Genomic DNA, 16,240 nt, shown 5'->3' with positions numbered 1-16,240 from the left:
TGAAATTTCCATTTTCTTTTTTAAACAGCTTGCTATTTATATATGCAAAGTTCGTTCGTTCTAATTTTTTGGGTATGTGGTAGGTGGTTGAGAGAAGGAATGAAACTGGGAATGAAGTTGAAGTGAGAGAAAGGGATGCAAAGATAATTGAGGATTTGGAGAAAGGTGAAGTGGGTTTTGAAGAGAGAGTGATTCACCATGAAAATGAAGTTAATAATCAGCAGCGTGACAATAACAATCATGAAGAAGAATTTCAGCTCCAAATGTTCCACAGGTTGAACCCAACAAACCCTTTAAGGATAGTGATTAACAGTAACACCAGAGTTGCAGCTCCTTCTCCTCCTTCTCATCAATCTCAACGCTCTCACCCTCCTCCTCCTCCTCCTCCTTCTCGTTCTATTCCAACACCATCTCCCATTCCTATCCCACAACAACAACATCAAGTACGTAACTTGCATTTTTGGAACATGTTTTACCTTTTTAAGCTTTAATTATTTGATTCTGTTTATTTGTTGTTTCCTTTTTCAGCAGCATCAACCGGTGACTTTGAATTCCAAAAAATATACCAACAGAATATCCTTGTTTCTCTTTGTTCTGCATATGTTCTTGGCAATTGTTCTTGTCTGTTTTCTTGTGTTCAAGGGGGTCCAAGGTCTCATCCAAGCATCAGATTCTTCCATGAAAAGAAAAGAAAAAAATGTTTTAAAGTATTTGCTTCCTCAAGTGGAAGCTGCATCTTTCATGAGCATCATTCTTGCATTTGTTTGGCAAGAAGCAATCAGGAAATGGCCCACTTTTATGGTCCATTTCATATTATGGTGCACTTTTGTTATGTCGCTCGCCGCAGGGATTCTATTAATTTGCTTCCAGATGCCTCCCTCTGATGCTGTTGGTGTGTGTTTCATTGCATTCGCAATCGGGAACGGCTTGTATGCTTGTTGGGTTAGTCACAGGATCAAGTTTTGCTGCAAAGTCTTGAGTCTTTCACTTCAGCCTGTGGCTAAATTTCGCGACTTGAACAAGACTACATATCAGATGCTTGTGGCCGGGTTCTTGTGGATATCCTTGTGGATTCTGGCAGTGATTGGGTCATTGAATTTCTATTTCCCACCTTTGATTATCATTGCCTTGGTGTTGAGCTTGGCTTGGACCACAGAGGTTATGAGGAATGTGGTTAACATCACAGTTAGCAGGGTTATTGCATTGTATTACTTGAGGGGAATGCAGTCTAGTATCCAATTCTGCTTCCTCAGAGCGATGACTCGGAATCTTGGAAGTGCTTGTTTGGGGTCTCTGTTTGTTCCTGCAATTGAAGCACTGAGAATTGTTGCCAGGGCTCTGAATTTGCTTGAGGGGGAAGATGAGTTCATGTTCTGTTGTGCTCATTGTTGCCTCAATGTCATGGAGTCGATTTTTAGAAATGGCAATGGCTGGGCATATGTACAGGTAATTTTGCAAATTAAATTAGTAATGGTGAAAACTACATGCACTTGTGAAGTTGATAGTTGAAAATAGTTAGATGATAATTTAGTCAAACATTTCAAAAATCATATAACGGTTTTCAATTATCATTTTCATAAAGACAACTGCATGAAAGTCTTCGTCATTAGTAATAGCTAGTAGCTACTCATAATCTGCATATTATTATGTTACATACTGAATCTATGTCATTTGGTGTTTATGAATTGTTAGTCTTTGATTAGGAAAAAAGTACTGAAATTATGCACAAATACTATGTCTCTGCCAATTTTATATATGGAAGAACCAAAATATTCAGAAGCCTTAAGGGAAATTATCCACGAAAGTTCATGTCGCGAACAAAATTACTCAACTTTTGGGTAGGTTGTCAAAAGAATCAATGCTTTTGGGTATGCTGGAAGAGTCTTTGTTCTTCCATGATAATTGTCATAGAAAATAATCCTTTATTGGTAAGTTTGGAACTAAATTACTCCTTTGACTAGTGTTAAAATTGAAGCTTGATATTCAGGATTTGAATCAAAAGAGTACCAAAAGATCAATAATTTTTTGTGAAATTACTCCTTTATTAATTGCTGGTTCCAGATAAGAATGGAATCTGTATTTCTTAATGTTAAAATTGAATTTTTCATTCTACCTAAGTAGCCAACATTTATCTGGTTTCAGAGTTCAGAGGACAGGAATTTGCATTAAATATTTTTTTTCATTGAAATAAAAGTTTTTACTTTTATTTGTAAATTGAATAGTTATTTCACAAAAAATTATTGATCTTTTGGTACTCTTTAGATTCTTGTTTGTATATGGTCCCTACTGGGTTTCAAATAGTGTTGTAATAACTTTCCCTTGTTCTGAAGGTATTACCTAGCAGTCACTATCTCATAGTTGGTGCTGTGAAAGTGATCCTCTTCCCTCAATTTTATTCAACTTAATAAATCATTAAGCTTGAATGCATGATAAAAAAATTCATGATTTAGGAAGTTATTTAGGCAAATTCTAGTATGAGAACATTTTGGTGGCTATCATGGTTTATATACAAGTGTTATTAAAATTAAAGTCACATTTTTTTTATATTTTGGTAACACTTTTTTCTTTAGTAATATTTTTAAAGCGTTGTTAAATAATAAAAAAACATAATTTTAATTTTAACAACATTTTCTAAGATACTGTAGCCACCATAGCATAAACATCCTAGAATGAGCCTATTATTTATCCTTTGTTCTTAATTAAATGCCACCTGCACTTTTTTGGTGCATCAAAAAGTGAATATATCTAGATATAAATATCTCCAAATAACCAAAAAGCCAAGGTGACAATTAATAAATAACGGAAAGCATACCTGAATTACTTTTGGATCTTATCTGGATTTTAATAATTCATGTTGACAGATAGCAGCATATGGAAAAGGTTTTGTAATGGCATCTCAAGATACTTGGGCCCTTTTTGAGAAGGAAGATATGGTGCCGATTGTTGACTCAGATATAACAAGCTCAATTTGTTTTCTTACTGGAGTTTGCAGCGGTTCTATATGTGTCATTGTGGTGGCTGCTTGGACCTATCATGTGCACCGAAGTTTCACAGCCACTTTGTCACTCCTCACATTCTTCATTGGATACCTTTTGGTTGGTACCCTTTGTTTGACCTACCTTTTCTTTTCATTACTTTTTGTTTGGTTCAAAATGATTAAATTAAGGAATCTAATTGAACTGCTAAGTAATAAATTAAGTTTTGATAACTAATAGTAGAAAAAATGCGTAAAATATATATTTTGTCTCTAAGGTTTGGTAAAAAATTTTAAAATATCTTTAAATTTTATGTTGTTTTAATTTTGTTTTAAAAGTTTTCGATTTGTATCAAATATATAATTGACAGCTAAATTTTCAAAAAATTTAAGACCAATCTAATAATGCTTATTTTCTCTATGGTGTAAAGCTTTTCTTCCTCCATCACATATGGTAAAGTTTCACTGTCGAACTTGTGAAAAGAAAATTTTATTTTCAGTATATTATTATTAAGAGAAAAGTGACAAATAAATCCCTGAAAATTTACACTTCGGATATATTAATTCCTAAAAAAAATATCAATAAAGTCTTCCAAAATAATAGAGGTAGACACACTACATACCTTCAAATTAGACCCTATGATTAGAATAGAAGGTTTTAATTTGAAGTAACTTGTCCATGTTTGTTGTCCTGAAAGACTTTTTAATACTTTTTTTAGGGAATAATCTATCTAAAATGTAAATCCTCAAGGATTTATTTGTCATTTTTATTCTATTATTAATTAAAAAATGCTACGTACATAAAAAATCAATAATCAAATCAACCACTATAAATTTATACGTCAATACATATAGTGTTTAATTTAGGGTAAAACACTTAATTAAACCAAAAACAACCTATATTACACATTCCCAAAACGAATAATGTTACATGTATATCTCCATTCATATTTCTATATGATTTGAATTGAATTGAATTCGATTTATATATTCTGATACTAAATCGAATCAATATGATTCAAATTAGTAAGATTTCCAAATTTCATTCCTAAGTAAATCGAATCTATTAACAGTGATTTACATGAAATCTTACTAATTTGAATCCTATTGATTCGATTTAGTATCAGAATATATAATTCGAATTCAATTAATTCGATTTATATAGAAATATGAATGGAGACATACATGTAATGTTATTCGTTTTGAAACTTTTGTGTAATATATTATATTTTTACTGTGTATTTTGTATTCTAATATATATTTGTTATTTGATATTTTTTATATTCTTAGCAACCAATACATATCCGCTTGTCATAATAGATACTCCTTTTCCTCGGGTTGGAGATAGAAAAATCAGTTCTATTCCAAGAGAGTTATATTCTTTATATGCCTGTGGTATCTCACATGGTCGAATAAGATTATCTCCAATTAAAATATAATATATAGTGTACCAAAACCAATTAAATAAAAAAAGAACATCATTGTCAAATTCATAATTTATTGGCATGTGAGGAACCACTAACATTATATATGAACTTGGTGACAATGCAGACTAGGATAGCCATGGCAGTGCCTCATGCCTGTGTGAGTTGTTATTATGTGTGCTATGCCGAGAATCCAGAGAACAGGCTATTTGATAAAACAATCAAGGATCGTCAAGCCTTGTTGAAAACAGGCCGTGATGCGGTTGTGCCTACTCCAAGGATTAGGAGGAATACAAGGAGTTAACTTGCGTTGTGTTAATTTTAACATTCTCTTCTTGCACTGTGCATATTTCAAACTTCATAGAGTAGAGAGTACAGTCTTCAAGATGCTGCATAGCTTTTGGTTGTACAAAAAATGTGGGATGTGGAAGTTAGGTCAATGAATTATAATAATAATAATACCACGATGGCATGACGAGGTGGTTTCGCTGGGAATAATCAATTATAAATTGAAGGAATGTGGACCAAATGGGATTAATCAGCACGAGAACTAAAAGGTAAAAAAAAAAAATGACTTGTGGGCAGTAATTGACTCGAGTATTTTTTTTTTTCAAAAATATTATACGGAAGAAGAAACTTTCACTCATAAAAACAATTAACCGGCATTTATAAATAACAAAAAGAAAAATTAGTTCTACAATTTAAAAGGAATATAAATATTTATTATGTTGAACTAAAGAGACATAATATTCGATTACAAATAATTTTAATAAGTACAAATATAGACAAATTTAAATATTTTGTTTATAAATCTACATAGATATATTGCAATTGAAGAAATTATTTTTTCTTTCCCATCTGAACAGACACCACATCTAACTCAAAATCTTAAGATAATAAGTTAATAGGTCTCTCATCTTATAAACTCCTCACTCTTTCTTGTTTTCTTTGATGTGGGACTAACTTCATACACTCCTCACACTTTACAACACTAACAATCTCCCCCTCAAGTGTGAGTCTCCACATTAAATATCAACTTCCCTCTAACTCCTCCACCACATGCATGAAGGGAGTGTCACAAATTACAAATTTGGGATACGTGACAATTGACCAGGATGAGCGGAGACCAAGGCGTAGTGTCAGAAAGAAGGCTATTAATAGGAGATTGCAAGGATATGCTCTTTAGGCGTGTGTGGCAAATTCTCTCCTCTTGTATCTGATGACAACTTCTTTGAACCTTCTATTCTTCTCCTTGCTACTCCTTTTTCTAATTATTAAATCTCTTCTTCCCTTTCCAGGTCCCTTGATAGATGCTTGCTATAGCTGAGATGTAGCTGAACTTGTTGAGTTAAGAAATTAACTAAATTAATTAGTGATGACAAACATTATTTTTGGGCAAAATAAATAATTAGTGTTGATCAATTTTAATGGCATATTACTAATTATTTATTTCATGTTGCAGGCCAAATTCATTTAAGCAGCCCAAATGGTATAAAGACAATATAGCAAGGCTGATGGGTAAAGCCCAAACAAAAGCAAAAGATAAAAGCCAAAGAAATCAGATGGGCCAAACGGGTTACATGAACCAAACCGATCCAAGCCCGAATTGATTTTCAAATCCCACCATGTTGCTCCAACCAAAGCAACGTTCCCCTCCTCTCAAATCAAGTCAAATCAAACTTTCAGAAAAGTAAGAAAGAGAAAGAGCTTCTTCACCAAACAAAACACCAAAGAAGCAAAAGAGAGAAAGGTAAAGCTTGACACACAGAAATTAAATCAGAAAATCCAAACCAAATCAAGCTTTGGTTAAAGGTAATCCATCTCATTTTGCTTGCATCAAATCTTCTTCTCTTCTTCCCAACTCTCTGCTATATCCGAAAATGGCATTCAAGGGAAAGTGGTTCTCTGCCCTATTCTGTTTCACATCTACGGTCACAAGTGATACTTGGGGACCAAGTAGCTATTCTATGGCTAAGATCAAGTTGACCATGAGAAGATTTCTATGGTTACTGCTTTGTGGCTTTCGGTCAAGATGAGGAAGTCAGAGGGAAAGTTTCTACTCTGATGATTAAGGAGAAAAAGTGAATCTGTGGTTGGTGAAGCTCAAGGCTCAAGATGTTGACCTTGGAAGAAGGACCCAGCAACATGCAAGGAGTTAAAAGAAGTTTTTCTGTTCATACAGAAGCAAGGAGAGATAACCAGTGAACTTGAGGTGTTTGTTTTGAGAGAGCTCTTTGAAGAAGTTCAACTAACTGGACAGTGTAACCAATTCAAAGGTGCATTCCGCCAGTATGAAGAACTAAATCAGAGGCTTGCTAATCTGGTTTTTCGCATAGCACAGAGGCTGTTGATGAAGTCAATCTCCTTCATGTTTAAATGTTTGTAATGTACTTTTCTAAGCTTATCTTTCTGTAATTTCTTGAGAGAAAAGGCATTGTGAGAAAGCTTGAGAAAAAGCCAAGAGTTGAAAAAGGCTGAGAGATACACTTTAGAGAAAAGTCTAAAGTTATTTTCAGATTTCTTTAGGTTAGCTAAGTGTCTTGTATCTTGTACCTGTTTGGTATCCCTTTCTTAGTTGGGTTAGCACTAAGAGTGAATAGTTAGGAGTTAGCATAGCCAATGTCAAGTTAGGATAGAACTTGAGTGTGAAATTGGTATATGTAATACTATTAACTATAGTGAAATTCTTCCATAGTTGTGGAGGAGACTGGATGTAGGTTGTATAGCACAAAGCAACCGAACCAGGATATATACTGGTGTTAGCTTTTTCTTCTCTGTCATGTTCTGTTTTCTGATATTCATGAGACAAAACTAAATTGTCTCATAAATTTCCGCTGCTGAGTTCAAACAGAATCAGATTTGTAACTTTGATTAAAAAGGGTCAAAACAGCAACTAAAAAGGAAGGCATAGATTCAACCCCCCTTCTCTAAGCCTACCACAACCTTCAGAACTTTTATTCCTTAATTTCTTTATGACTTCATTTGTTGCTATCACATCATTTAGTACTTAGTCAATTTACTGTTCCATTGAAATTGATGTTACTTCTTCATACATAATTGAATAAATATTTCTTTATCAGTGAAATTTTCTACTGCAACACACTTCCATTGGTGCTTTCATTGACCATGTCCGTCGCGGACAACACGAGGATGAAAGGCATGGAGGCGGATAGTAAGAAACTTTACCAGATGATTGAATCGGCATCCGAGGAACATAGAACAGAGAGAGCCAGATCCTCTGAGGCTATGAATCTCAAATATGATGCTCTTCAATCCTCTATTACGCAACTGCTCCACAATCCGCACTGCTCCAGCTCTCCTTCTCATGAGTTCTCACATGGTGCGAGCTCAGCCGGGGATCCGCCATTTCGTGTGGGATTGTAATCCTGAAGGGTGAACGTTGATCTCCCGAAATTTTATGAGAGTGATGGCTTGGGTTGGATTTTTTCCATTGATCAATATTTTGATGTCTTCGGGTTCCTAATGAAGGACAGGTGGGTTTAGCAGCGCTTCAAATGTCGGGATCAGCCATTCCATTGTTTCAATTATCACAGCAAGCGGCACAATTTCGTTCCTGGACTTAGCTCAAGAGGGCGATTGAGCGAATTCGAACCTTCATTGTTCGAATCTCCCAGGAAATTGCTCTTCAAGCTTCAACAACATAGAACAGTGAGTGAGTATTATTTCGAATTTATTGCTTTAGCTAATCATACTCAGATTGAACCGCCTGATATCCTTAGGGACTGTTTTACAAGCGGATTAAGATAGGATATTTAAGGGGAAGTGAAAGCTCAGTGTCCTCCGAATTTGATGAGTGTTGTGACTTTGGCGAGTTTTATAATAATTTCTCGCATTGCTCTATGAAAAACGAGTTGTTCTTTGTTTTGCATAATAACAAAACCTTGGAGAAATGAGATCTTTTAATCCCTTAGATATTGTGAACTGTTAGAAACTTCTTCAACCTCCTAGTAATTCTACATTAACAACTTCACTGAAGTTGGGGTGTCAAATTTGGATTAGCACCCTCCTCTAGATTAACAGTCTCTATATCCACTACCTCTACCCCATGCAACTCAACTACTTCATCAAGCTCACTGCTTTTTTTTTCTTAACACTTGATAATGGATTTTTTTTGTAATATTTCGGTATTTTTCATAACTGGATCCAAATAAGGATGTAAGAGAAATTTTCTTTCTTAATCTCCATTTCCTCTTTCCACCTCTTCATATTAAGAATGAAATTCTTGAAAAACCAAAAAATTTCTTTTTTGATTCGGATTAGGTCTTGTTCCTTATGAAAAAAGAATTAAAAATTATCCCCATGATTTGTAGCACGAAAGCCATTAGGTTGTCACCATATAGCAGTCATCGCAGGTTCAATGGTTCCAATATTAAACATTTCATCTGATAGCAACCTTTCCACCAGACTTCTATCAGATTTCTCCAAACCTCTGTTAATATCTGTATCATTAAAGAAGATTATTCTCTTGGATTCTAGTCTTTAACCCTCTTTCTCACTCACTGTACCTCCTATCCTATCCTCTATTATCACTAGAATTGATTATAGAGGCAAGGTCTCTACAATCAACGTAAAAAATTTGGATTCGACATAAAAGAAAATTTAAAAGAATTCAAAATCCTAATAGAATACTTAAATAGTAGTGGACACACTCAAAATTTATATTCTATTAAAAGTATTAAAATCTAAAAATCAAATTTGTAATAAATCTTAATATTAAGATTTATATAGTCTTCTCATCTTCACTTAGAGATCTTGAATTTGAGTTTGTCTCCTAATTTAAAAAAAAAAACTTGTAAATGAGATGAGACTACTATTGACAAAAATAAAAAAGAACTCTATAAATTGGATCCCACTATCGCATTTTGTATTCCTAAAATAGTTTTAATTTTGTTATTTTACTTGGAGGAAAGATGAAGTTTATAGGCTCAAGAAAATTAAAAAATATAAAGTGTTAATATTGTTTATCACTCTGCATGGACTTAGTTTAATTGTTGACAATTTTATTTCTTAAATATTTTTGTTTTAGATTGTATGATATTAAATAAAATTTAACTTTTTTTTGTATTTTAATCAGAAATTGGAAGTGAGACGAATTAAGTCGGATTGAATTTAAATTCAGCTCATAATAATTAAATTTGGTTCACGACTTGATATATTGACTATCGAATTTAGTTGTAAAGTTTAACTTTAATTCATCAAAAATTCACAAGCTAGTTTAATTTTGATTTGACTTAATTTACCTCAAATCCAATCCGAAAATATAAAAGAAAAGTTTTATACAAACGATTAATTATGTGTTGCTTTTGGTTTGAACTATGATATCTATTATGTCGGAAGTCCAATAACTAATATTTTTGGGTATTGTAGAACCACAAAGTAAACAATTTCTCAAGCAAATAAGTTTAATTTTCATCCTCTAAAGATAATCCAATTCGAAAAAGATGGTTAGAGGACATTGATTCTCATCTATTTATACCAACTTAAGTTAATATTTATGTATTATTATATCATTAAAAATAAAATATAACTAATTTTTAAATTTATCACTTAAAAATTTATTTTAGGTCTTGTATATAATTAAATGAATATATAATTTTTTTTAATATTACTACATCAAAATTAAATTAAACTCTTTAATTAAGTATAAAATGATTTTATACACAGATGCATGTTGTATTGTTGTGGGTTATTTATTCAACGCTGTATAAGTTGTATACTTCCCGCCAATGAGTTATACAATCATCATATATGGAAATCCAACTTGCCTGAAGATGCAGAGCACTCATTAGAAATTTACAGAAGTCGATTGAAAAACGTGTCCATTCGCTATACTAAACAGACCAAACAATAAGGTTGCGTTTATTTTTGAGAAACAGAACAGGATAAGACACTAAAAATAGAATAGGATAAGACATTGATCGAGAGAGATACAAAATTTTGTGTTTTTATATTCTATTCTGTGATAAATTAGAACAAATTATGAAAATTCAATTTATTGTCATTTTTCTCATTCAAAAAATTTTAAGATAAAAAATAGAGTAATAAAAAATATAATTATAAAAAATTAACAAGAATAATAAAAGAAAAAATAAAAAATAAATTGTATCTCTTGTTAGTATCTCGGTGTCCTTCCTGTCAGAATGAACACAAAATAATGTCTCTAGACACATTATCTCTGTCCATGTCTCCTCTGTCAAACACAATTATGTATTTCAGTATCTCTATCTCAGTGTTCTGTCTTTGTAAACAAACACAGTCTAATATATGATATGTATCAAATAATAATAAAAAAATTAATTATTTTATTAGTTTGTATAATTTTACTAATTTTTTAATTAGATTTTTATATTTTAATAAAAATTTAATTACAAAATTAAAAATAATATAAAAATTTAATTAAAAAATATAAAAATTTAATTAAAAATTCAATATAATTATAAAAATTAACAAAATAATTAAATTTAATGAAAAACAATAAAACAACTGGTATATAAAAACTAGTTAATTAGAATTCACTATTATTTATGCGAAGCTTACTAATAAAAGGCTTACTAATAAAGGGCTTACTAACCATGGAATGCAGTTAGCTGTACTTGTAGTTCAGTGACAGAGAACATAAGCATTGGTCTCGGCCTCTTTCTCTATATTTTTGAAAGTAGGTCCAGGCTCTATTTTTTACTTATTGTTATAAAACTGCAAGTTTTGGAGTACTCTTTCACTGGAAATAATGCTTGTATTGAGATAATGACGAATCTAGTTGTTACTTGTCAGGACTCCTTGGAGATTTGTGGCGAGGTACTCTTGTCAGTTGTCATTTCTTAATTAATTTAGCTGCGGGTCAGTTGTCATTTCTTAATTAATTTAGCTGCGGGCAACGTCCCACAATTAGCAAAATCTGGTTGCCAAAGTTATATAGCTTCTTGTTTATAATAATAGTATGTATGGATAGAGTATGAGTGAATGGTTAAATTAATTTTTAAAAAATAAGTTATTTTTTAAATTTATTTTTAAAAAAATTTATCAATTAAATTAATTTTTAAAAGATTATAAATTAATTATTTTTATTTTTTTGTCATTCAGTTAATAATTTTTGTCAATAATTAATAATATAAAATGTTAACTGATAGTATATATAATATCTAGTATATTTAATTAGATATTGAACAAATGTATTATAAAAATCTATCAATTTAGTCCATTTTCTCAATTATATAAACTATAATCCTAATATAACCTAATGACACTAAATTGATAAATTTTTATAAATATACTTGTTCAATGTTTAATTCGATATGCTAGGTGTCACTATAATGTGAGTTAACATTCTATATCATGAAAATTGCTAATTGAGTAACTGAAAGACAAAAATGATTAATTTATAGTAGTGTTTTTTTTTGTGTGTTTTTGACGGGAATAATATTGACATTTGTAATTTATTGTTTTTTTTGGTGACTTTATAATTTATTGTTTTGTCTAGCGTATAGTTACTAAACAAAATAAAAAATGTGTCTTATTATGAAAAATGTGTCTTATTATGTATATGTCTTCAATGTCTATGTTCTTGTGTCTCTGTCTCAACCCATATATAAACCAAACACAACATTATATAATTTTTATTTGGAGTCGTTATCCTGTTGGAAACTTTTGAGTTCTCACCTATTATTATTTATTTCTCTTTTTCAGATCTCAGCAGACTTCTATGATAATCAAGTCGATCTGACGGATTTTTACTTTTTCAGAGTGGTTAGTCTAATCTTAATGGTCTCTTTTCATTACCTATGTAATCAGGCCACCATGTGTATTTGTAATCTGAAAGACGAAAATTTTATACATTCATGATCTATTTAAAAAATTGTTTAGAGTCTTGTATATGTACTGTTATGTACTAAATAATTTGTATTGATTAGATTCGAAATTATTGTTTGAAATCCTTTTATTCATCTACTAGTGCCAAGTCTATTTTATTCTAGTATAATATATATGTGTATACCAAATGTTAAAAATAAGAGACTAAAGAATGTATTATTCAATGTGATAAAAAGTAAAATATATAAGGAGTATTTATAAGTGTTAAATAAATCAAAGTAACAAAGACATAGAATCATATAATTAATATACAAATATGCTATATAAATATAAACGATACTAATTAATTTAAATTGATTCTAATAATTGTTTAACACCAAAAATGACTCACAAGCTCCTATGCTGCAATATGCAGCTGGCTGAAAGAAGGTGACGGGAGCTCATAGAAAGTGCAATGGAGCCGGTTTGGTGGGGTGAAATAACGTCCCGCGTTCCGTTGACTGCAGTATGCAGCAGTGTATAATTTTATGCGAATATATATAGTGATAATTAAATCAATTAATTAAAATTTTAATTTACATCTAGAGCTTGAAAACACATAAATTACTGTTTTTATTTTTGAGTGGTAGTTAAATGTATAATTTTATTGGGCACAAAATTATTGATTAAATATTTATTGCAAAAAGAATAATTTTTTTGGATAATTTGGCTTAATTTTTTCTAATGATCATTTATGTTTGTATTTTTTAATGGTTGACTTGCTTTTTTAGTATAAATCAATATTAGAGGTGGTCCATATATTTTGGTTGAAACTTGTAGTTAACAATGCGTTGTAACTTGTAAATGATTTTTTTATAAAATAATGTTACACCATGTTATTTTTTCAACAATTTTCGCCCTAAATAATTATTTAAATCACTAAAAGATATAAGAATATTAGATATTATTATTGCATTAAATTTTTTTAAACTAAGCTTGATCACTAGTTGATCAGGTATACAAGTTTAATAATTTTGTCCTTCAATTACACATAAAAAATTTGAGATTTAACTTTAAGATATTATCAAATGTAAATTAAACATATTGATAACACAATATTTATTTCATTAATTTATATATAAAAAATTTGTATAATACAATATTTAGCATTATTTTCAAAAAGTCTAAATAATTCAGTCAAAAATACTTCATTAAATAATTTTAACCTACTTTATTTTTAATTTCAATAATATCTTTATTTATATTATTGTATTTTTTTACGAATTTAACTTAAAAGGTAAACAAAAAAACAACATGACATAATATATGTTATTTTTAATTTTTATTTTACTTCATCCTCTTTAATTTTTATTTTACTTCAATAATTGAATACGCTTCACATCATTCATGTACACTTTTAATTTTTCTATGTTATCTATATTGGATTTTATTTCATTGTATTCTATTTTTTTATTTACATTGTGTATTTTTCATTATTAAGAAACAAAAATTATCTCAATACTCTAATCAAATCAAACAAAGACACTTCCATGTATCAGTTTCTATAGGCAGTTTTTTTTTTGGACCATTTTTGTATTTTTTTTAACTCCTTCCAAAAAAAAAAGAATAACAATAAACCCATGAAGCTCATTTTATAGGAAGAGGAAGTCCAGCCCAATCAATCCTTCCGTTTGCACAGAAGTTATGTGAGGCGCCATAACGCCAATTGCAAGCCAGCCATGAGGAGCTCCTCTGAAACCAACCTGTCCCGCCATTTTTTCACAGTTCGACTCCTTAATCACGTGTCCCTCAGGCATTCAGGCAGAAGAAATAAAAGAATCTCTGTATACATGTTGATCTGTATACTATAATTTTCCTATTAAATTAAGAGTTATAAGTTAAAGATCACCATAATATTCTAGCTAATAACCGATTATGACCTAGATAGATATGATGAGTTTATTAGTTAGGGTGTTACATATTTCCCATCTGTCTCTACTTATTTTTTCCTAGAATATTATTTTTATCTACCAATTCCAATATATCCTTTCAAGATCCATTAGACCTATTGCACTTATGATCTCCCACAAAAGTACTAGTATCAACATTATAGCATGAGTTAGCAACCTTCTTCCATAGTCCCTCGTCTTCATCGGACAACCTCCATCACCACTTAATCACCATTGCTGCATTTTTCAGCACCATATTGCCAACCCCCAAATCTCTATGTTTCTTAGGTTTTTGTATAGTGTTCCATTTAATAGCTGGACTCACTCTCTTTTCTTTATTACAACCCAAAAGAATTTGATTTGCTACACATTATCTTCTTTTTCACCTGAACCAGCATTTTAAACAAATCCAAGTAGTACATTGGAAGGTTGTTTATCACTTATTTAATTATTACAATCCTCCTGGCCTTTGTTAGTAAACTAGCCTTCCATGATGCCAACCTCTTTTTTATTTTGTCAAGCAATGATTTTCACGTGTTTATCCTCTTTTGGTTTGCCCCTAAAGACACACTTAGGTATGTTAATGGCAAAGCATCCACACTACACTTCATTGCACCTCTCAATCTATGTACAACCTGATCGTCACAATTCACTACCTCAAAATTAATCTCTAATCCAACATCATATCAAAGCACTGTAAGACGTGCCTATAACATCTCAGAACTGGTGGATTAGCCGGACAAAACAGAATTATGTCATCCATAAATTGAATGTGTGTTAGTGTTATTTTTCTGATTAAATTATACAGTTGGTTTTTATACTTTCAATAAAATTGTAAATTGGTCTCTATACTTTAAAATTTTATAATTGGATTCCTAAAAAGAATTAAAATTTGCAATTTAGTCCCCGCTGTTCAAAAAGTGTTTGGTTTAACAGAAGAAAAAGTCGTCAGATGAGGGAGGCGAGATGGAGGAAGGAGACGAGACCCAACTCATGAGCACAAATGCGGTGAAACCAGCGCGGCGGCGGTGAACCGAGATGAGAGACAGAGAGTGTTGGGATTGGGGTGTCGTTTTGGAAAGTGAGAAAGTGAGAGTGAGAGAGCTGAGGAGTGACGGAGTGGGTTTAAATAGGCTAGGGAATTTTTGTTCATTTTCAAATGGTTAAATTACATGGTTGATCCCCATACTTTTACTAAAATTGCAATTTGATTCCTATTGTCAAACATGTACAGCTCACATGTTTAAAATAGAGAATATTCTGTTAAATTAAACACTTTTTGAACGGTTGGACTAAATTACAAATTTTAATTCTCTTTAGAGACTCAATTATAAACTTTAAAATGTAGAAACCAATTTATAATTTCACTGAAAGTATAGGACCGACTGTATCATTTAACCTATTTTTCTCTTTTCCACTTCTAGCCCTTCAACCACATGCTCTGTCACTATTCGATCAATCATCCTATAAGAGCTTCTGCCACCAGCACAAATAGAAAAGGTGAGATTAAATCACCTAGTCTAAGTCCTCTTTCCATCATAAATAGCTTAGTAGGAGAGCCATTAATTAAAACGAACATTGTTACTGTCTCTAACATGCTTTGTATCCATCCTCTCCATGTCCTCTCAAAACCCATTCTTTGAGACACATGATCAATGAAGCACCACCTCACTGAAACTTTTGAAATCTAGTTTTAATATCACTCCCTCCTTCCTTGTCTTTTTTAATTTGTTTCCTTATTCGACTCAAAGATTCGATTTATATACTAAAAAAGTTTTGTGTGTATAAGGTTTTAAGCCAAAAAGTGGCCTTTTTTGTCCAAATATTTTTCTGAGCCCGAAATTGAATTTTGTCTAAACTCTTTTAAAAATAAAAAAATTAAAAGATAAACAAATCAAGCTATATAACTAGTTTTTTCTTTAGTTTGGTGGATTGGACAACCCCAATCCTAATTAAGGCTCATTGGCAAGCTATATAACTAGTTAAACTAGTTATAAATGATTCGAATTTAAAAACTGAGGCCCATAAACAAACAAAAATAAACGGAACAATCCATACAACCCACAAAAGTACATTTTATCATGATT

The 16,240-nt window shown here is 31.2% G+C and overlaps 1 protein-coding gene across 1 annotated transcript in view; it reads left to right on the top strand.

The window, feature by feature from the left end:
* LOC107462821 (protein PNS1) overlaps positions 1-4,873 on the top strand; it is a gene marked incomplete in the record, with an annotated part of 5,051 nt that extends 178 nt beyond the window's left edge. Inside the window, 4 exon segments of the mRNA XM_052252406.1 lie at positions 84-443; positions 532-1,446; positions 2,862-3,095; positions 4,526-4,873. Of these exon segments, the coding sequence (XP_052108366.1) occupies positions 84-443; positions 532-1,446; positions 2,862-3,095; positions 4,526-4,702 (1,686 nt within the window).
* Positions 4,874-16,240: the final 11,367 nt, after the last annotated feature.

The sequence above is a fragment of the Arachis duranensis genome, chromosome 8, assembly GCF_000817695.3.
Source record: "Arachis duranensis cultivar V14167 chromosome 8, aradu.V14167.gnm2.J7QH, whole genome shotgun sequence".
Taxonomy (NCBI): Eukaryota; Viridiplantae; Streptophyta; class Magnoliopsida; order Fabales; family Fabaceae; genus Arachis; species Arachis duranensis.
This window is presented reverse-complemented; position numbering and strand designations above follow the sequence as displayed.